At 41.4% G+C, this 23742-nt stretch overlaps 1 protein-coding gene across 1 annotated transcript in view; it reads right to left on the bottom strand.

Moving 5' to 3' along the window:
• Nucleotides 1-6418: 6418 nt before the first annotated feature.
• Ddr2 (discoidin domain receptor tyrosine kinase 2) overlaps nt 6419-23742 on the bottom strand; it is a 106309-nt gene continuing 88985 nt past the window's right edge. The window contains exons 10-17 of the mRNA XM_028864346.2: nt 23570-23700; nt 19755-19965; nt 18118-18341; nt 16739-16866; nt 14555-14743; nt 14045-14279; nt 11496-11645; nt 6419-8945 (exon numbers count right to left, since the gene is read on the bottom strand). Coding sequence (XP_028720179.1) covers nt 8811-8945; nt 11496-11645; nt 14045-14279; nt 14555-14743; nt 16739-16866; nt 18118-18341; nt 19755-19965; nt 23570-23700 — 1403 coding nt within the window. The 3' untranslated portion in view covers nt 6419-8810. The remainder of the gene's footprint in view (nt 8946-11495; nt 11646-14044; nt 14280-14554; nt 14744-16738; nt 16867-18117; nt 18342-19754; nt 19966-23569; nt 23701-23742) is intronic.

Raw genomic sequence — 23742 nt, 5'->3', positions numbered from 1 at the left:
AGGGAGGGAAGGGCAAATGCATATAAATGACAACTCCCAGTTTTAATTAAGTTCATTTCCTATAAAAGTACCTGGTACAGCTATTATAATCCTTTCTCCAGCTTTCGCTCTTTATAGATGCTTAAAAGTCCCGAGTAACATTGAGTAGAAGTACTAATACTTATGCATAGTACAACTGAACAAACTTCATACCTCTTTCAGAGCTGTGATGACTATGGGTAGCAGCGATCCTAAATGATGGAGATCATCTTTTCTGGGTTTTGATCTTTATGTTTTGATTATTGATACCAACTAACTGCTGAAAGTTAACATGGAGTTTTGATCAGTTCTTCAAAGATGGTATCTTAACAGTATTTTCTAAAAGCCTTGGAGTAAAATTCTCCCTGATCTTGAGGTTCTAAACCCAAAGGATCCTTTTTGCTGTGGTTGTTTTGTTTTTGGAGACAGGGGTGTGTGTGTGTGTGTGTGTGTGTGTGTGTGTGTGTGTGTGTGTGTGTGTGTGTGCTGGGGTTAAAGGCATGTGCCACCACCTCTGACATGTAAGAGAGCAGAGAGAACTATGTGGCTCTCTCAAAGAAAACCCATTTCTTCAAAGAAATCAGTGAGCATAGAGTCTAGAACCAAGCAGCTGTATCCAAACTGCACCCCAGGGTAACTACGAAAGTGACACAAAACTGTAAACATAATTAAAATATTACGAGGTTTATTTTGCGATTTTTTTTAAAGCTCTATGGTGTAGTTCTTAGCGTGAACTTTGTCCATGAAAACATCATATCACAATGACAGGTTGGATGTGTTAGCTAGGGATTCAGCCTCACCACAATCTCAGATGAGAATCGGTGTAGGAACAGCTTTGAATTACATGATGCCCAGAAGACTTCAGAGAAAATCTCTCCTTCTCCCTTTTATCACTTCCATCCTAGCCCAGTGTGGAAATCTCGGAGTTTTTCTTTTGTTCTACTGAAGTTGCTGCATCCAACGCCCTGTGACCTTCAAGGGATGGACTGGACTGTTAGACTAGAATGTTTTATTTCAAAACTAAGTTGTCGCAGGGAGGACACAACCCCAAAACAATTGGAATATATTTTAATCCACAGCTGAGTTGGTTGTTTTTTCATCACTCCAAACTCCTCTTGGGTTTGCATTGTTCAAGGGCTTCTTCTGTTGGGTACCAGAACAGTGTGGTACACAGTGAGTCTACCTATCACTGACAAGCTTTGGTAGATGAGTTGAATAGTAGGTGTAGCAACTCTGTCATTATTCATGCCCCATATAATAAATGTGTCACCATCCTAAGCTCTGACACTGATCTCTGGTTCTTTTTATTGTACAGTAGACAAGGATGAGTGAAGTCTCTTGCTCCAATAACAAAGCATTCTTGGTCCTTATAAACTTTCCCAGAGTTGCCTGCCTTTAATTTGCATACAGGACTAAAGAACAACTGCTAGTTGGGGCTGTGTGGCTTCTCTTATTCATATTTTTCACCCCTCTTCCCTAGAAATAATGCATTCAATCTGGCCCAAAACTAACTCAGGATTTTACCCAATTCATTGATGGTAAACAGTCACGTGTTACCCTGTGTAGGATCCAAGTACTACAGAAGAGAACAATTTACAGACATGTGGCTACTTCTTCAAATGGGAAATAAATATATAACTATACATGGAAATTAGTTTTCTTGTTCTCTGCAACTTAACCAAGCCCCTACACGTGGCTGATGGAAAACTGAGTGGACATAATTTCCATCCTCATTAACAACCTATGTATTATATATGAATAACTTGTCTGTGTGTTTATGGATGGATGGATGCAAATTACCACTCATATCTGCCTTGAAGCCTTGGCAATAGGGGTTGACAGCAGATTATATCTCTCTGAACATCTCCAATCCCCCTGTTTCCTTTTCTTCCATCCAAATTCAACCACTCAGGTACATGAATTCCTGACCTTGGGTCCTGAAATCCTGGACATTGTAGAGACAGAAAGAGCAATCATGAATACTCTGTTTATTCTTTGAGCATTTGTAACCATTCACTTCTTATCTGCTGTGACAAGTGCTGGAAGAAGTGGGCTCATGGTACTCGAAACCTGTTCTGCAGGCTGATGTAAGTAAGGTGTGCTTGGAGTCATTCCATTTTAATCTCTATTGTGAAGACTGAGTCTGGATTCCAGCTGTATACATTTTTGTTGGTTTATGCTCGTGTGATCGGCTATCTGAGACAGATCATGTTTGGATTTAGCAGCGGTTTCTCTTCCAAAAAAAACAAGCAAGCAAGCAAACAAACACCTCTGTAGCAATGACAATAAAGGTTCTGCCGATGACAATGGAAGCGCTGGACTCAGGTTCCCAGACAGGCACGATAGTATGAAGATATGAAATCACAGTGTCTGCTCTATTTGGATATGTCAGAGACATAGCCACGTTAGCTGTCAGCTAATTTCAAACCGAAGCCTTTTCACATGCCCCGCCCCCTTACCAGATGGCCCTAATAAACTGTCCAGACTGCACACGCCTATAGCTCTTTCCCTATATCTCATCACTACTCCACACACAGTGTAAGGAGGAAAGGTACCAGAGACCACCAGAACTGTTACTGCTTAGACAGAAAGAAGGCTCCATCAGCAGCATGACTCTTTAATCACTGTTATTTACAACTTATCATCCAACAGACTTACAGAGAATAAATAAAGAAAATATACAATTGGCGTCATGTTCTATTCCTTTTTCTAATACAGAGGATTTCTATATATATTCTATTTCAGAGTGACTATGATAGTTTTAAGCAGAAATTAAATCCATTTATTGTTTAGCCCTTAACGAGGCGCATATCCACCACAGCCTGTTGAACAAAGCCCAGATGTTGCTTCAACATAGAAGAGTCCACCATACTGCTGCAGGAAGTCAGTCCTCAGGAACAGTTAGCAGACATACAGCTAGAGCAGGTGAATCCTTAAACAGCAAAGAATGATTCAGGCGAATAGTTAGATTACAAACCCTCAGTGTGTCTGCAGGAATGCTCCCAGTTTTCCCTGTTATGCCAAGCCTCTTTTTAAGAAAACACATTTGCACTGATAGCAACTGCCTGTGCTTTCCTTTGACAAATGTTTTCTTGACATACAGTTGTGATTGGAGTTCAGCCCTGCAACTTGTATCTGTTCTCCTATATGACCTGTAGAGGTACTGGCAAGGTGTCTGTAGGAAAAACTAAATGAATAGCTCGTTTCAGAAGAGCTAGATTTGGGGCCAGAGTCTGCTCTCTGCCTTTGATCTAGTGTCCTGTTAGAACGACCATGCATGGCTGTCTGAATCAGTTTCACCATCCCAAAGATACAAGGGTATCCACTGTTTGTAGGACACTTTTTTCCTTTTTCTTTTTCATTGAAAAAAGCCCTCTATGTTTTCACAAAGCACTTCTCCCAAAATTCATACTATTGATACATAACACTGTTTCCATACTTTATTCATTAAAAACATAAGATTCACAAAATATTCTCTTGTGTGCTAGGAACTTCATAAGCCAAAGACAGGTATTATCATGTAGCCCTTAAGCAGGGCAGCTTAAAGATGTCCAACAGAAAACCCAAAGTCATGATCCATGAAACTAGAGTTTCCACTTTGCCCCAGGAAGCTGTTGTGTTTGCATTTAATTTAGCAGCTTTTATCATAATTAAGGATGAACATTTGAGAAAATGAAACTTCTCTGGTACTCTGAAATGAATGTTTTATCTTCTCACATTAGGGGTTTATATTTGTGTTATATTCTATGAACAAACTATCCCTGCTTCCATTCAGTACCACTTAATTCTTGACCAAAGTATAGGTTTACCTTAAAGGCCTCTTGTCACCAACAAAAGTTCCATTCTTCTATTTAGAATTTCCTTCTGCCTAAAAGCCTTTTATAGCGTTACTCTTCTTAAGTTGTTCTTGGATTGTTTGTGGTGTCAAACCAAGGAACTAATCATTACACATGATTGGCATGTAAGGCTAGGGCCATTCTGGGTCCCCCAGTGATGAGCATTAATTGAAAGTGGATTCAGGAAATATGTAGGATATTGTTCACTGGTAAATGAGTTTGTCAATTTGCTGGTTTTTCAATGTTTGTAGAATAATATCCAGATAGAGTCTTTCCTGCTGGGTGCCACCAAGGCCAGGTTACAAACCAACAAAGGTGATGTCCAGTGAGCAAATGTGTACAAGGCAGGAAAACTGGTGAAATCCAAGGCAAGCCTAGACTTCAGTTGTAAAAGTGGCTCAAAGTAGACCATGGTTTTGATAGATGAAAATAGACTGAAATATTACCAGTGGGAGGAAACCAGATCCAGGGTAAGGCCACTCTGCACTGATTCTTTTCTAACTTCTTTCAAGTCTCAGATAATTTGAAAATAAAAAGTTTCTGAAAAGTACAGGACAACTAAATTGTCCCTCTCCAGTCTTTTCCTGCCAGCCTACTGAGCTCCTTAGAGAACAGAGCTCAAAACTGCTCAAAAATCAAGTCCTTACTAGCTACCCAGTTTCCTTCCTTAATTCAGGATGCCAAATAATTCACAAAGTGTTCAATAACAATCATCTGTTTCTAGAATATGAAGCTTCAGTTCAAAGGATTTCCCAGAGTCAAATCTGCATCTTGTCAAAACATTAGGGGCTTACCCCACACAGCACCCAAGAACATAGTCTTCAAAACAAAGAAAAGAGGAGTATGATGCGAAATGCCAGGCCCAGGAATTCAACTTAGGAACAAAGTTGTAATAACCAATGTTTTGCAATGCTCTTCATTTTGTACTTTGGGATAAAAACAGACACTCTTCTGTCTACTGGTGTATGCTCTCAGAACATCTTCCCCCATTCCCTTCATCCAGACACTCCCCTCCTTCTCTTCTTTACTTAAAACACATGGCCTCACTCACATTCTGGTTTTCTTGGGGGATGCCTGGGTGGGACTAAACAAACATGTTTCCAATATGACACACCCCTCCTTTTAAAAATCAGACGAGATTTAGTCTTGTCTAGCTTACACCCATTGTTTCCAGGTTTGCTGTGGCCATTCTGACTCCAGCAATGATTAGCATTATTGAAAGTGGATTCAGTAACTACCATAAGCTCCCCAACTCCTAGATCTTCATACCCAAACAGCACGTAGAACACCAAGTCCAGTGCACAGACAACTTTGGCTTGCCACCAGCACTGGATGTGGTCTAGAACAAACAGGAGAGCAAACTGCCTCCTGTACCCACTTCCCCTGAGATGAGAAAGTCATTCCCTGGTGGCTACATGTTTCTGTATCTGTGAAGACCAGCATTCCTTCCTTAACTCTCAAAAAAAAAAAATCCATTCCATTTCCTATCGTGTACCTGACTTCATTTTAATAAATACAGTCTCTCTCACCCACCATGTCTTCTCTTACTCACCCTCCATTCTTCTCAAGTCACTTTTTTGAACCTCTCTCAGATTTCCTTTTGAGGGTTCACTTTCACGTATCAGTTAATTCCCCGGCCTCCAGCCATCCCTGTTTCTACCTTGCCTGACTTGCCCCCTCCTGTATCTTCCCATAATCTCTCCTTGCCTCTCTTTATGATGCCTTCTTTCTCATTTTCTTCCCATCCTTTCTACACACACGCACACATTCGTGTAACCACTTTTAAAAAGCACTACTTGCACACAGCCCTCTTTTGTTACACACTCTGGAACACATGCAAGTATTTTTTCCACAGCTTTAACAGTGCATGCTCCCCTCAGGGCACTTCTCTCCACTCCAGATCACATAGATGAATTAGTGACATTTGTTTGGCCAACAGGGCAAGATTTGAACATAGATACTGAGGCTATAGATCAATGACAGAACCCCTGCCTAGCATGAGCTCTGGGTTTGATACCCAGCACTAAAAAAATAAATGGACCTGGCTACCAATACATTCTTCAATAAAGGTATAAATTGAGTTATGATTCTCTAAAGGACATCTTGATATAAATGGTTCACATATATCACGATCATGAATAACTTGGGAAAATAACAATAACCCACTGTTTCTCATCGGCTTCTGCTTTTCTTGCCAAAGCCTACTTTCATTCCTCTAATTTAGATTTGAGCTACCTGTTAAGTCTATATGGTAAGCCCCTACCACCTACCATGTTGGGTCACTCAGGTTGGTACAGCTCAACTCTACAAGTGTAAATAAAAACTAAACCTGTGTCTATAATACAAGGGTCTCAGTGCCAGAAGGTAGATCCTTCTTCATATTAAAAGAAAGAAAGAAAAAAGAAAAAGAAAGGAAGAAAAGGAAGGAAAGAGAAAAGAGAAAGAAAGAAAGAAAGAAAGAAAGAAAGAAAGAAAGGAAGGAAGGAAGGAAGGAAGGAAGGAAGGAAGGAAGGAAGGAAGAAAAAGAAGGAAGGGGGAGAGGGAGAGAGAGGGAGGGAGGGAGGGAGGGAAGGAAGGAAGGAAGGAAGGAAGGAAGGAAGGAAGGAAGGAAGGAAGGAAGGAAGGAAGGAAGGAAAATGGTCTCTGTATATATGATGGTACATATTTGATAGCAATCTGGAACAGATTGGTTCCATGATGAAAAGTCAGGGAAATTTTGTTTTAAAGATGACTTTTAAGTGACAGGTAAAGAGAGACAGTGAGTTGGATCAGAATCCTAAAGAGTGCATAGTCAAGAGTTGGGAAAGAAACATGTCTGGCCCTAGAAATATCAAATGAGATCACGTGTGGAAATACCTGGTCTCTCTAGAGCAGATATGATGCAGGCGTCAGTGTAACTACAATGTGGTCTCTCAGGAGCTCTTTTTACTGGCCACTATTTTCTGAGCAAGAGAGTAACTGGACCTACCCCAATCTCAAATCTAGTTCTCCAGCAAGCACAAAACATAGCAGAACTCCAAGAGATTTCCATTTCCAGGCCGTCTAGTTCAGGTTACTCATTAGACAGAGAAGGAAACAAACTTATGGAGACATTGAAACTTGGGAAGATGGCATACTTGGCTTGAGAGAGGAAGAGGGCCGGGGTTCCCAACCCAATGCTCGCCTACCTCTCTAATCAATGACCCACAGTTAGTCTCGGGAAAGACTAAAAGCTGAGAAGGATACAACAGCTGCAGGGAAGAGGAATTCGCTGACTGAATGGAATCTGCAAATAAGTCTTAGAGCCACACCTATGCTGTGTCCTGGAGCCATACTAAAGGCACAACCAAGAACGAGGCCGGCTTCTGAGAGACCACAGAGCAAGCTGACTGGATAGACAGGAGACCACAACTATTTTACCTCAGCTTAGGGAGCTTATTCAGTAATCTTTTCTTGGTTTTCCTCTACAGGACTTAGGTTTCTGTATTCTAGTTTCCTGATGAATCTGAGAGTCTTTAGAGTATGAACACTTAAGATCTGCTCTTAGGCGACTCCTCTAGATTGTGTATCAGTTTCCATGACTCCTGAAACTAGAACCTCCTGCTTGGCTGCTGGCCACCATCCCTATGGCAAAAGCCCATTCAGTAACACTGAACGGTCAACCTTTCATCATCCCATACAGACACATGTATCCGGTGGTCAAGAACCTCTTTCTTGCATACTTCTTCAACTAATAGCTGAACGTTTTCAGAGATGAGAGCCTCCCCATCTCTGGGGAAGCCCATTCACACCTGTGTGTTCTGATTCTCTCCATATTTCCGCAAATAAAGGGTGGAAATCAGCCCTCCTATACTTTCCTTTCAGTGGTCTAGGCCAACCTTTAGGGAATACTCAGAATGGATCTACTGTATGTTGTACATGGCATCGGATACTTCTGCCTGAGAAGTTCAAATCCTAGCCTATAGGTCCCACAAAGGCATCACATATTGAAAGAAATAGAACTGGGCAAGATGAACCAAAGGAGCAGCCTTAACATACCAAAATGTTGGGCTTTTACTTAATAAAAAGTCAAGTTGTCACTGAAAGACAGGGGTGAAAATGGTTAAGATAAAGACCCTCACATGGGAACAACAAATAGTACATCTGCTATTCGTCGTCCATGGACCTCCTTTCCTATGACCCTGTCCACTGAGAATCCTGTGCAACCTTTCTTTTCTGTATATAACTACTGCCCTTCGAGCCTTACAACACACTTTTTCCTGCCCATATGCCCTGTTTCACAGTTACACCCTGATCTCTGCCCATGAATGAAGAAAATATTCATTCCAAGATACAAGATAGAGCTTTTTAACTTTCAAGTACATGTCACTCACTTTGAGAGGAGAGAGGCAGGAGAGAGAGAGAGAGAGAGAGAGAGAGAGAGAGAGAGAGAGAGAGAGAGAGAGATTGATTTAAGAGTGAGAGTGGGATATGTCCAGACAGAAAAACATCCATCAGTTATGGAATGCCAAGTCCTGCAATTCTTCAGAGCCACCAAGTATTTTCCTTAAGCCTAATCTCATGCTTCCCAAAACATTCGTATTCTTCAAGTTTTTCTTTCTAAAGATATTTTATAGAAAGAAACATGGAAAAATATTGTAGGATCTGCACACTTATAAACATAAGCATAACCTTTATAAATTATCTGAGTTTCTAGCCTTTATGATCTAACACTTTGGTATATCAAGTAATATTTTTACTAAATTTTATCTGCTCTATTTTTTTCTCTTTTAGTTATTTCAGTACAAAAAGAAAGTATATATATGAGTCAGTGGTAGGGGGTAGGGAAGTGTACTGGAGGGGACAAGAGGGCAAAGTGAACAATTCTCTGTCTCTCGGGTCCATTAAATGTCCAGATGGAGTGGCTTAGATGTGGGCTAGCGGTAGGTCTTGTGGGGAGGACCTGGGCCACAGGAACATCGGCAGGCGTGGATGGCATCACTCATCCCCTTGTTGAAGAAGCAAAAGGTGTATTTCTTGGAATGATGGTCTGTGCTTGGTATCTCTTCTCCAACAGCTGAGCATCAGCTTGTACACAGAGTCGGGGCAAATGGCTGGCTGAGGGAGATAAGTCTTTGGGAACAAAAATTTTAAAAGAGAAAAATATGTGTTAAGAGAAGGAGGAGGAGAATAAATTGTATCATAGTTTGATTTATGCCCTCACCACTTCATTGAACTCAGCAACTGAAGTGAGTGTTCTATCTGTTCTTCCCATCCATGGAGTTCTAGCTCATCAGCCCCTTTCTCATTACCTTGCTCTCTTCTAGTTCTCTCAGGCAATATTTCATGGTGGGCCATTCTGTGGGCCCTATCTTCATGCTGAAGGTGAAACCAATGCAAAGGGAGCTCAGATCGTCAATTTATGAGCATGTTTCTTTGTTAAGCCAATACAGCAGATACAAAGTATATTTGTAACTTCAGTTCCATAAAGTATTTGAAGCTTTACTGCAATTTTAATTGGAATAAAATTTCAGCTGATGCAGAAATTGGGATGCAGGTCACATCCTTGTAATGCCTCTCATTGTTCTCTGTGTTTCCCCTTCTCTGTATCGGTCTCAATTAGAAGAGGTTAGATTGCACTAACAGGTATGGTCATTGTGCCCCAATCCCAGTTTAGGATGCTACTCTGAAGTTACCAGTTACCATCTCCACAAGGAAGATGCTCCTCTGATAACTCCCAGTCCATCTTCTGTCTTCTGTATGTCATTACCATCATCTCCCTACCTATAGTCTTAATACTCTGCTATAGTGATAGATTACTGAACCAAACTTAAATTTCCTATGCTCCCTGAACCATCAAGCTATCATTGCCTTTGCTGAACACATATCTGTACCTAGTTCATCATTAATTACTTCCCATTGCCCTGCCTTACCCCATGCAACACCAGCCTGTATCATGTATTATAGGAGCTGGGCTCTACCCAGAGTCTAATAGCCACATATGCCATCAACTCCTAATATACAGGTAAAAAGGCCCTTAGGCAAAAGCTTTGACTTCTGTTAAAATAACAAATTAGATGGAATATCAAATCAGATATAACAAAGTTTAATTCTGCGAGTTATAAAACTATGATTATAAAATACCAAGCATTTGAAAGACACTATTACCAATAAGGGTATAGCGTAATGGGCATTCTCATATATTACCAGTAAAACTTAAAATTGTTGATCTCTTTGTGAAGTGCCCACTACAGAACTTTAGAAAAGTTATAGAAGAATGCCAGGTGTGGTAGTAGCAGGCCCGTAATCCTAGTATTCAGGAGGCTCTGGCAGGTGTTCAAGGTCACCCTGGGAATGTAGCAAGACCCAGTCTCAAAAGCAACAACAGCAATAACAACAAATTTTACTATAATTCTAGGCCATTATTTTGATGAGTAGGATCCATTTTCTAATTGAACACACAACTCTTAATTGGCTATGTGTCTTCTGAAGGGTGGTCTGAACACATTAATCTAGGAAGAGAAACTTTTTTTTCTTGGTCCATTGCATATTTCATAAAGACAAGGGCAAATATTTGCTTCATCACAGTAAGAGAGCAGTTATCTCCTGTGTCCTGTGCTAGGTTTTATGTCAACTTGACACAAGCTAATGTCATCTGAGAAAACCTCAATTAAGAAAATGTCTCTATAAGATCTGGCTGTAGGCAAGCCTGTAGGCCATTTTCTTAATTAGTGATTGATCGGGAAGGACAGGTGGTCCTGGATTCTTAAGAAAGCAGGCTGAGCAAGACACGAGGAGCAAGCCAGTAAGCAGCACCCCTCCATGGTCTCTGAGTCAACTGCTGCCCCCAGGTTCCTGTTTGAGTTCCTGCCCTGACTTCCTTCAGTGATGGACTACAATATGGAAATGTAAGCCAGATAAACGTTTTCCTCCCAAACTTGCTTTTGGTCATGGTGTTTCATCTCAGCAACAGAAATCCTAACTAAGATACCTCCTAACTAGGATAGGTGATTTAGAATTCTTACTACCATACTATCTAAAGAATATTGAAATAAAAATGAAATTGCTGGCCCGTTCTCATTTTTAGCATGCACCACGTATTATTCTTGTCCCTCTCTCATCATTTGCTTGTTTAAGTCTAGTTAAGCCAGAAAGGACCCACTTTCATCTCCTGCAAAACCTTTCTCCAGCTATTACCATCTCTGTGTTGGAGATACCATGATGTAAGGTGTGCTACAGACAGACCACTTAGGGGACTGCAATGCTCTGGTTATTAGCAAGCTTTAAATCCTAGGTCTTACAGAAGCATTAAAAACTTGACCAACCAAAGAAAGCTTGATATCTCAGGAAATCAGGACTCCTTGTTAGCTTGAGGACTTAATGGTCCATAAGTTCCAAGAGGCTCCATAAGTAGGCCTAGAGGAGCCTCCCCAGAGAAGGACCAGGGTACACCAGTCCATTTGTGGATGTCCAAATGCAGACAACATTGCTCACCACCCCAAACCAACACCACATCTTATTCTAAGATTTTTTTTTTTGCCACCCCACAGACTTGCTGAATAATCTAGATCCAGGAATAGATTGGACATAAACAGAACTGTGTTTCCATCCTTGAGCTGGGGCCTTCCTACTAAGTTCTTTCTCCCTCTAGATCACCTAAGTCCACATCCCAACAGTTCATACCTGCCTCCCTTGGTCACGGAAGAACTCTCCGGTATTCTCAATAACCTGCTCATCCGACAGCTGGGAGTAGGGCTGCTCATGGCAGAAGGTGAAAGTCTCCCACAGAGTCACCCCAAAGGCCCACACATCGCTTGCTGTGGTGAATTTGCCCTATTAAAGGAAAAGAAGAGAGAATCGGAGCAAGCCAGGCACAAAAAGAAAAAAGAGCATGTTAAACACATGCTCATCATCTGGAATCAATCTTCCTCTACCCAAAGCAAGGAATGTGGCAACCGGCAAGATGTGCATGGCGGAGCTGGAGATAGCAATGTGACCTTATTGGAAAGCAGTCCATTCTCCCATCCCTGTGATCTCAGCTTAGTTCTGCTTCTCTTGGAGAGGATAGCCAAGAGCTGAAAGGATGCAGACGGTAAGCCAATGGACTCTGGGTGTTAGAACTGGTACCTGTAGGCTACTGACTCTCTGAACACTAGAAGGGCCTTCTGTAGGATATGGGCCACTTAGGAGAACCACCGAGGGAAAGCCTAAATTAGCAGGGGAAGTCAACTGTTTTGATGGTAGGAATAAAAGAAGATGCCTGGAGTTAAGCCTGGCAGATTCAGGACGCTCCCTCCCCTATTCAGTTCTAGCCACAGTCTTAAAAGATGACTTGATCGTTAAATATACATTTTCTATTTAATAAAGATAGTGACATGGACATGTAGAGGGCATTGACTTTTAGGTCAGAAAAATAAGAGGAATGGTTCACTAAATTACCCTGGTTAATAGAAGTCCTTTAATAATGCAAAAACTGGAGTAGGAAACATGGTCCCCTGAATGTAGGCCAATATGTCATTTTTTAAGGCCACAAAGCAACTTTAAGTTTAATTAAATGCCTAGTCATGTTAGAAATTGATAAAAATAAAGGCTCATATATATACATATATATATAATATGTGTATATATATAAATGTCATTAGGTTTTTATAAAATGGCATATATTATGCATCATTATTTTTGTTTAATCTTCTTTCTTTTTTTGTTTGAGACAGCTTCTCACTATCTAATCCATGCTTATGTCTAACTAACAACAATTCTCCTGTTTCAGCCTCCCAAGTACTGAGACGACAGACAGAAGTGAGCAATTATCTTCTTCTGCAGGACCTGAGGTCAATTCCTGGCACCCACTCCCATGCTCGAGGGGATATGACTCCCTCTTCTGGCCTCTGCAACCACCTGTCCTTCACATGCACATTCCTACCCCTACACACACACACACACACACACACACACACACACACACACACACACTTGTACAATTAAATGTATAATTAAGATGATGGCACACACCTTTAATCCCAGCCCTTGGGAGGCAGAGGCAGGCAGATCTCTGAGTTTGAGGCCAGTCTGTTATACAAAGTGAGTTCTAAGAAAAAAAGTGAGTTCCAAGACAGCCAGTGCTCCACAGAGAAACCCTATCTTGAAAACCAAAAATAAATAAATAAAAATTTAAGAACATACACACATAGAAATATATGCACAAAAAAATTCTCAAAAGCAAAAAAAAAAAATTCTCAAAGACAGTATTCCAAAGCATTAACTATACTTACTTTGACGGGAAGATGATGTACATTTTTCCATTTCAAAATTAATTTGTAAATCCTATATGAATATCAGCTCAAAATAAGTAGATGAACTAGACATGAACAAAATCAAACTGAACTCGGGTTTTTCTCTGAATATTACGGAAGATAATCCAGGTAGCATATTAGGAAGTGAAAGCTCATAGTTTACTCATCCCTTGAATGAGTTGAGTGGCTATAAAATCAGCATTGAAATGGCCCAGATACTCATGGCCAGCAAAATCAAACTCTAAGAGAGGCATCTGAAGTCATTCATCCATGGTGCAGAACACCAAGAATTAGGTAAAAACCGTAAAATGAAAAAATAATAGATTCAACAAATAAATGGTAAAAAATAATCAAAATTTAAATACACAGACAATTCTAAATAACTAATAAGAAGCATAGTCATGAATTTAATATGGAAAAAAATGTTTTGAATCATAAGTTTTTAATGTATAAGAGTTTTATTTATTTATTGGATTTTCAAGACAGGGTTTCTCTGTGTAGGTGTGGCTGTCCTGGAACTCACTCTGTAGGCCAGGCTGGCCTTAAACTCATAGAGGTCCGCCTGCCTCTGCCTCCCGAGGGCTGCGATGAAAGGTGTGTGGGCCACCACTGCTCCAGATAGATAAGGATTTTAATGCCCTGAATTAAGACCATTCGATTAAGAGTAGACAGGGAAAAGGATACTGAATTCCTTATACTTTTAAACCTTCCCTTTAAAGTTTCTATAATGGTGTATTACTTTTTTTCATCAGAAATAGGCAAGTCTTGAGTAATAATAATAATAATAATAATAATAATAATAATAATAATGCCCAGAGACAATCCTCTCAAATCAGGGAAAATATCCAGGTCTGTAGAGCTTGCCTCCAGTTTGTCCCAGTCTCCTACCTGAGCAGCAGGTCAGCCGCTGGGACAGGGCTCACAGATGTAGAAACTCACCAGCAAGATGCTTTCCCAGGACATCCAGCGGATGGGGAGCACTGCCCGGCCCTGGATCCGGTAGTAGTCACCACTGTACAGGTTTCTGCTCATTCCAAAATCCGCTATCTTGATGGTGTAGTTCTTGCCCACTAAGCAGTTTCGTGTGGCCAGGTCTCGGTGGACAAAGTTAAGGGATGAGAGATATTTCATACCAGAGGCAATCTGGGTAGCCATAAACTTCAGGTTGGCGTAACTGAGGGCACACAGAAGAAAGAGAAAGCAGCTGTGGAGGGGTCATATTCTAATCAACAAACCAGGGTTGAGCCATCTATATCCTGCCCCTGCTCTTGAAAGAATCTGCTTGATTTCCCCACAAAGCAGAGCTGCTCCATCATTCACTACCCACTAATTGACTTCCCATGCTACCACTATGACAACTGGAACCTTAAGCTTTACCACTCCCCATTTTCAGGCCCAGGAATTACTCTTATGAGCACAGAGAAAAGACAGAAGACCTGACTTGTTTACCTGACTGTGGCGTTGCTAGAACAAGAACTCAGAGGCTCGTGGCGGGAAAGAAACTGATTGAGATCTCCATTTTCCATGTATTCCGTGATCATGCAGAGCGGGTCATCAGTGATACACACAGCTAAGAGACGGATGATGTTTGGGTCCTTGAGCCGAGACATGATCTTTATCTCCTTAAGAAAATCATTCCTTTGGAGGATGCGATTGTAGATAAAGTCAGAGGGTATCAGAGTCAGAACTGAGCAAGGAAGGATGCACAGTGGTGTCCATTCCCACCCATCACACTATGCCTTGCTCCCCTTTGGAAGATCTTTGAAATGACAGACAAACTGGTACCTAGAACTATGGCATTCAACTCCTCCTTGAACACAATGGACCTTTAGTTCATTAATGAAATGTTTTCAAGGACAAGCTTGATGTGTCACTTTTATATTCCTCATATGTGGCAAAATACCCACTACATAGAAAGTTGTTGATACTACTGACTCAAATACATGTTGCTTAAAAACTACCTTGCAAATACAGCTCTTCACTAAAAACCAACTCAAGGGCTTTAAGATATTTGACTCTTTCAAAAGCTACGGAATCACACTATTAATGAAATGAAGATACTTTTTACAAAGTGGATAACCACCCTTTCATTATCTGATCATTTCTTTTTTTCTCCTACTGGCTTTTCCCAGTGCCATCTGCACCAGCAGTCAGCCACAGCATACATTGATTTGGTGGCCTGTTCAGAGTTGTTTGAAAGCTGTGATGATAAACTCAAATCTTTTCAAAAGTACTCATTTGGCCAAAACTTGTAACTGTTTGACCTCATAGTGACAGCCACACTTGAGTTGTAAATTGTCAACATGGAGCCAATAACCCACATTCCCAAAACTGCAGGGGCAGATCAGTTAGAAGTCTCCGGTGAGTTTTATAGGAAATCTGCACTGAAAGTCAGACTCTGTTAAGATGAATTCTTGGAACCCATGTAGCCCTGACTCAGTGTCTCCTCTCTTATATTCCTATGAATCCCAGACCATGGGTTTTAGTGACTCATGAGGACCGAGAGTTTAGGCCATCACTACCAACCAAGAGTGAGAACAAGTAGATCCAGCAAATGTCATCAACCCAGAAATACATTGTCCTATTTCATACAATGTCTTTTCCTGCCTGATACTTTCTTCTACCAATGTGCAAAGACTAATATGAGGAATATCCCTTCTCTCTTCGGGACCCAGAGAGGGTTGCTTTTCATTCATGTTAATATTCTCAAGCCAACACTCTTGGTTAAAATGTGAAAGCCCACACAGTTCCATTTCCTCACCTTTCTCTTCAGTTCATATCCTGCCCATTGTAAGACTTTTAACGAAACCTATCATTGTTTTTGGAATTTATGATAACTTAGGGACTAGGAATAATAAACTTCCTCTTGGGATGAATATCAGTAAAATAAATCACAAGAACACACATGGGAAGATGCATGTGGTATCCAGATGTTCAGGTTTCTCTGGGTCACAAACAATTAGTTTTCTACCAGCATGCCTCTCTGGGTGAGGATTAACTCACCACTACTATAACAGAAAGGCTGTCAGAGAACAATATGGTGGATGGAAACTGAAATTCATGTAGTAATGGATCCCAGAAAAGATTAGCCATTTAGGAAACCTGTTAAAGGACTGTGGATCCTTTTGCTCTGAGGTCCATGGATGCGTTTCCAAGTAGAAGTAGCTTCTCATTGTGAGGGGCTGCTGAACATAGAAGAAAAGGAGCATAAAAGAGACAAACAGGATGAGACTGTAAACAGGGGTGTGAAATAAAAACAGGAGAACACAAAGATGTAGGCAGAAAGGTGTTTGCCATTGTGAAAAGTCAGCTAGAGGAGAGTGACGTTCAAGTCTGTCTGGGTATCATGAGTGAAGAACGCATTTGGGCTGTTGTACGCACTGAGTGAAGGGATTGAGGAAATAACTATATAGTGAATATAACATAAATATATGCATTTGTGTTTGAAAGGGATGGAGAAAAAGATGAGCACTTCCAACCACATTGGAAGTATAAAGTGTAAGAGTGGGCTTGTGAGGATAGCCCACAGACCTCCCAGCTCAGTAGAAGAAAGAAAAATAAAAGCTCAGGAATTTCCAGGAATATTTCTAATCCTCACCATGAAGCAAGCAAAGGAAAATTCAGACCACAGACCTGGCATTCTTGTTGGCATCTGCTCGGAGCATCTTCACAGCCACCAGGACAGGCTGGTTGGCACTGACATCTAGGGCAAAATCTTTGTCTTTGAATTTTTCCATTCCCTCCACTTCACAGAGGTGAACCTAGACAAAAGTCATCTAGTCTCAGCATCATCATTTCTCCTGAAGATGGCTCAGTACTCCTGCTGGGCATGTCCTGGAGATAAACTAACTCTTCCAACTCAGGCGAAATAACAAGAGGCCAATACGAGGCTCTGGGCGACATATCTTTGATTCAAGTAATTGATAAAATTAATAATGCTAACGTGCCCAGCTAATATAACATGTTGATGCATTGAATGGAATATTGATAAAGGATGGAATGGATCTACAATACAGTATTTTATCACAGCATAACTCCTCTAGAAAATATCATTTGGAATAACTGTTGAACTTTGACTTGAGAAAGTTAATCCCTTGGTCATAAAAAAAAAAAAAAAAAAAAAAAAAACCATAAGGCAGTTTCCTAAGATAATCCCTTGGGGTGAGGAAAATGTTGTAAATTATGCCTGTATTAGTACTAGTATAGTGGGCATAGGATTTCAACCCAGGGAACAGAAGAAGTCCACATACCACCACAGGTGGATGTCATGGGCCCCTCTGTCTCCTCTAACACCAAATCTACCCAGAGGGAGAATATTTGATCCATACTAAAAGTCAACAACATATTCATTTGAAAAATTGTATTTGGGGCTTAGATTACAGGATTAAAGGGATTCCTATTACAGTTGCAACATTGCTCTGAATTCTCTGAAGTCCTATGACTTCTACAAGAGTGAAAAGTTTAATATTCCATGCATCATTCTGAGGTCCACTAAGAAGAAGGCTCCTCCTTATCTTTGTGGTGATTCATTCCCTAGTGGTTAGTTCTGGAATGAAAGGCAGGGCGAGGTTGTTTTTTGGGGTTTTGGGGGGGTTGTTTTGTTTTGTTTTGCCATTTTGACATATAACTCTCATTAAAAGGGAAAAAAATGATAGGAAGCAGCAGGGTGTTCCTAGATAATCCATAAAAGATGATGATATCCATGAGCCCTGCCCTTGGTAACCTACCGTAAACAGTTTTTGAAAGCATTGAGTATTTTTCAGGATATCTGAACTCTGGTGACTTACTTGCCTTAAACTCTTCTGTGTAGGAATCAGATGCCCCAGGTTATGCACAAAAGATGAGGTTGACCACTAACTATCCATCCCAAGAGCGATGCAGACAAATAAGGAGTGGAGACCTTCTGCTGCGAACTCACTTCTAGATAGACCCTTGCACTGCCATCATTTTTATCCACCTACTTCCTTCACCTCAACAAGGACTGGGGGGTCTCATTCCACAGATGAACTCACCTCCCCAAACTGGCCTTCTCCCAGCTTCTCCTTGAACGTCAACAGTTTCCTGGGGAACTCTTCCACGGCCACGTCTTTTCCCGAGAGCAGGTCCATGGTGACAGCCGGCACTGAGTAGGTGTTGCCGCCTGTCACTCCCTGGAGGTTCACTATGTCGGCTTCCGCATAGTGGGGCACGCCCTCAGGTCCGTTGGGCTGGGCTGGCTTCACAACCCCGCTGCAGCCTGAGAAGACACGGGCACTGACTCTGGTCCCCAAGGGCAGCTACGGGGATATCTTCAAGAAGAACTATCTGAGGAGATAGCAAGCATCCGGCCTCATGGCAGCCTAACCCACTTCATAGTCACTGCCCTGGGGCCAGTTGCGCTTCCTCTAAACACCTTTCTTTTGGACTTCAGGATGTAGGCCACCATTTTGCTCCTCGCCCTCCTCACAAGCCACCATCATGAACAAGTGCCCTGACTAACCCTGTGGAATTGTGTGGCCACGCCTTAGGAAGTCTTATGCTGTCCCAGGACGGCAGTCTTGAAGGTTGAAGGTTTAATAGCAAATTTCCTTAATTTCAAAATGCTGACATTAATTGAACAGCACAGGTTAGGGAAGAAAACAACCGTAGATTGAATGTATATGATCTTGTTTAATATGTATGATAATTTTAGAAAATTAAAATATGATTGGTATGGGAGATTTTTTTTTTTGGCCTTCAGGAAATCGGTTAATTACTTCAGTTCTGTTAAGGAAATGAATTCATACATAATCTTTACTCTTGCTGTTGCTAGGGAATTAAATGAATTCAGTGTTTTCTTTCTATGATTTTTTTTTTACCCCATCGGTGATAAAATGGATGTTAATTTCCCTTCGTCTTCTGGCAAGTTTGTTCCTTGATGAGCCTCAATTCTTCCATTTGGTCCTATCGGCCGACTCGGGCCCTCCTCTCCCACACATATGCCCTCTGCTACTAACCTGCTCACTCCTAGGCTGATGACCTCAGAAAGCTGCAGAGAATGCCAGAGCTGATCAAGCATCCCCTCTGACGTCACCCTATAGCACTTTTTAAAGGGGACTGGGATTTGGAGCAACTGGTACTATGTATCTTATTCAATACTTTTATTGAGAAAAGATAAAAAGATAATTACCACCAAAATAAAATCTTATGCTAGTGGAGTGAATATTTACCAAAGAGAAGTCAACAAAAATTAAATGATTCAATTATTCAGAGAGCTACCCATAGCTATAGAATGCTTCATTTATCTTTTTCCCTCCAATGTAATTTCCAGTCCAGAATTTACCCCCGTGAAGTCTGGTGTCGAGTGAGTACACCAGCTAGACCTTCTCTCCCATTGTATACAGAATAAGCAGGTTGCCTGGGTGAGACCACCCAGCTTCTTCTGGGAACACCTTAGTGATACTTGGCCATTTTTTTGTAGGTCCCTCTGAACATCTGATGTTAAATCTAAAAGGAAGGGTCTCAGAACAGGCTGGAAGCAGCAGCAACCAAATCTAGAGATGGACTGTAGATTTCTCCAGAGGCCAGCATAGACATAATGGATTTGGTTAACCTGCAGCAAGAGTGTTATACCTACATCATGTGAATTGAATTTTTTCCCTCTGTCCCCTGCCCATGATTTCATTCTTACCCGACTCCTCCTCCCCTGGAGCAAATTCTGGGAGCTTTCGGATGAGTCTGGATGGCTCCTGGTAGTCAGGACGAAGGGGAAAGATTCGATCATAAGTCGAGTTGGACTCCTGTTCACTTGGTGATGAGGAGCGGTTGTTATTGAACATGCTGGACTCGCTGGGCAGGGAAAGGCTGACTGTCATTTCGTCATCCAGCATCCTCCTGGAAGCCTGAAAGGCATGGATGGAGAGGATTGTCCCTCTCTCTCTAATCCAGCCCTCCCTCTCAGTTTATACCTTCAAACCCTTGGGAAAACTGCAGCTGACAAAGACGTAGTCTGGTTCCATAATTTACTGAGTTACAGATACTTAGCAAAGTCCCTCATTTCCTCAAGGCAGAATTTAGCCTTCTAATTCTTGCATTGACAACATTCATCAGGTTTCCCTGGAGCATTTATCAGCATCATTTACACAACTCTATAACAGCCAATCAGTCGCCAAATACTTTCTGTTTTTTAGAGGTGTATGAGTTCTATTAAATAATGTATTTTGTCAACTTATCCTCAAACCCTTTGATCTGGGTCATCAAAAACTGAAATGTCCATTGACTCAGGAGTTCTAAAACATGCTAAATCAACAGTGTACCTGATCACTGTTTTATAATCACAAGCATTATAGGTTAGAAGAATACGCTAGCTTTTACTAACCCCAAACAGAATGGTGAGTTACATCTAATAAGAGAAGACAAAACAGCAAGTAACCAGCTCCTACAGCATACTGTCTAATGTAACTGCCTGCCCAATGAACTGTTAGCATCTAACGGATGTCATATTTGAATCTGTATGATGTTGTGGTTGACTTTCTCAAAGAAGTGTTACTGAGGACACCAGCAAAAGTATTGACAAGAAATGTTATGGATTAAAAATATGTGTAGTAATGCTGGTCAAGTGTGTATGTGCACATAAAGTTTTTCCACACACACAAAAAATAATTTAGATGCTATTCTAACAAGAAATCCAGAGCACAATTCCAGGGTACTGTGAGTCATTGTACAAGGTGATAGAAAGAGTAGAAAAAGTAGCTGCAGAAAGAGTTTCTTGAAGGACTTAGTTAAAGATCCAAAGGCAAAAGATGCTGCCCTCCGTGCTGTTGGGAGAGTTGCCAGAAATAGCATTCATCCCCAGATAATCAAGACAGCCCTGCAGCTTTCAGAAGAAAGACCCACAGAAATGTGGTAAATTCTAGATCAAATAGAGAGAAAAAATGCAGAGCAGAGAATGTAGATCCTCTTCCTTCTTGCAAGTAAAATGTAGCCCCCCTACTGGACTGCTCACTAAGAGCATATGTTAGTCCTCCACCCCTAACTGAGGAGCTATGACAGCTGACGGCTTCTCAGGGAGGGAGAGTCAGGTTTCTTTAAGGTTGTGACTTCTGCTAGGTTGACTACCATCCAGGGGATGGTCCCACACTGTGACTACATGCATAGCACAAAATGGACATACAGGTTATAAAGGAGAAGGAGAGGATGGATCAGAAGTTGGAAGGAGTAGGAAGGTGACAAGGAGATCTGGGAGGAGTGGGGATGAATATGATCAAAACACATTGTATAAAACTCCCAAAGAACTAATAAAAATATGTTTTAAAAAGAATATATGATGGGTGTGGTAGCACACGCCTTTAATCCCAGCACTCTGGAGGCAGAGGCAGGCAGATCTCTGTGAGTTCAAGGCCAGCCTGGGCTACCAAGTGAGTTCCAGGACATCCATGATGGGTACATAGAGAAACCCTGTCTTGAGAAACTTTAAAAAAAAGAATACATGTTAGCTTCAAGCAGCCTAATGGAACTTGTCAACCAGTTTCTTCCACCACCGACTCCCCTTTGCTACCTTCTAGTTGGGGTTACCCATTTAGAGATGAGTGCATTTCAGCTTTCAGAAAGAGGAAACTGCTTAGTCACATCCCACAGGATCCTTCAAACATATCTACACCATTGAGTGAATGCTTTGTGTAGTCTGCCTTTCAACTGCAGATTCTGTTGATGAGTTGAAGGCTTTGTTTTGTGTTTTTTGTCAGATGGTAAGGTCTTTATGAGATGCAAAGAGATTTTTCTCTCCTATGAAATATTCCTGCCCCTAAACCTTAAACGAAGCCTCAACTAACTTGGGAGCCTGAATGTGGAGCAGGTCAGAAAGGACCGCAGGTGATTTGCTAGGTTGCTCCTCTCACATCTTAAGTGAGCCCTTTCTTTCCTGTCCTACATACAAAGAGTTCCCGAGATTCAAGACCAGTCTCATGGTGTTCTGCCTCTCTTTCTGTACAAGCCTTGGGCTCTGAAGTCTATGTCTTCTTTCTAGCCTCTGCGGAGACTCACAGCCTAGAGATTCTATGACCCATATCCATTGATGGGAGCTCACGGACCAGAAAAGCCGAAGCCAGAAACATTTTGATAGATCCAAAAGTCTATCTTAGCAGCAGTGTCCACTGAGGGGTTATTTTCCTTATTAAAAGCCAAGAAAAATTATAGATTCTCATCTTTGGTTAAGTGTATCAATTTTGAACAATTGAAAAACAAAACAAAACAGAAGATAGAGAGCAGGTCGTCCCCTGAGTATGTATTATCTCATCACAACAAGCTAAATCTAGTCCATCTGATTATTACTTGGTTTCTTATAAAGTAACATGTGTGAGCTGGATGTGGCATTGCATGCCTGTTGTGACACAGGGTGTGTGTGTGGGGGGTGGCAAGAGGATCACCACATGCTCTAGGCCAGCCTGGTCTACAATACGAGGCTATCCAGGCCTACACAGGGAGACCGTCTCAAAAACAAAACAAAAAATGTATGTGAGAAATAAGCCTTTCTATATGAAAATATTAGATATATGTGACAAAAAATATGCATGCCATTTGAGTCAGTAATTTGAGGAATTCGGGGACGTACAAGCATAACCTTCAAGTACATAAAGAAATAGAATTCAGATAATGATCAATTACTTGGTTGTTAATGAGGCTAAATGTTTTTACACACACACACACAGAGTGGTGTTTAAGCTTCATTGTCAACTTGATGGACTTTAAGTCACCATGGAAACATAATTTTGCATATGTAAGCAGGTGTTTGGAGAAAGGGCAAGCTGAGCAGGGAAGACCAACCCTGAATGTAGGCAGCGCCTTCCCAGGCTGGGAGCCCAGACAGAATAAAAAGAAGACAGCAAGCTGAGCACCAGCATTCATCTCCGTTTTTGACTTGTGGGCACAATGTAACCGGTGACTTCCTTCACTGCCATGACTGTCTCCCCTCTTAAATCATGATATAAAATAAAGCAATCCCTATGTTGCTTTTTGTCATCTGTTCGGTCACAGCAACAGGAAAAATAAGTAATCAGACCCAAAAAAACAAAAAGACAAACACACGAAGAAGAGAAAGTTCTTTAGAACCGTCGTCAGAAAGTTTAGCAGGACCGAGAGTGATCCCTAACCTCGGCTGTCCATCAGGATCGTTGCTAAACTGAAAATACACGCACAGGTGCCTTCACCCTACCTCAAACCCAGCAAACCAGATTCTTCATGCGAAACACCCAAGTTGAGATTTAATGTATTAGGAAGAGTTTCCTGGGGTTTCTAGGAAGATTCTAAATTCTTCATTCTGAAAATGAGAAACTAGGCTTAGCTAATTATTTTTCCGGCTCACTTCAACAGCCTTCTCCATGCCTATGCTTCTCGGTAGCCTCAGGCAACTCATTAGCCTCTTAAAACTTTGTGGACTCTGGCACTTTTGGTGTCATGGCGGTGTAGAAAAGGGAGGCACGGCTTCCTGGCTGTTCTGCACATTCTCACCTTTTCTAGCATCTTCTGCCAGAACTGCCTCCACAGGATGATGACGATGATAGCCAGCAGGATGAAGATGATGGCAACCAAGCAGCCAATCAGGATCCGAGTGTTGCTATCATCAACCTTAAGCATGGGATCTGTGACCAAGAAGAGAAGGCAGAGAAAAGAGTCATTTTCCA

The sequence above is a fragment of the Peromyscus leucopus genome, chromosome 15, assembly GCF_004664715.2.
Source record: "Peromyscus leucopus breed LL Stock chromosome 15, UCI_PerLeu_2.1, whole genome shotgun sequence".
In the NCBI taxonomy this organism is placed as follows: domain Eukaryota; kingdom Metazoa; phylum Chordata; class Mammalia; order Rodentia; family Cricetidae; genus Peromyscus; species Peromyscus leucopus.
Note: the sequence above shows the minus strand (reverse complement) of the source record. Positions and strands in the feature narration are given on the sequence as shown.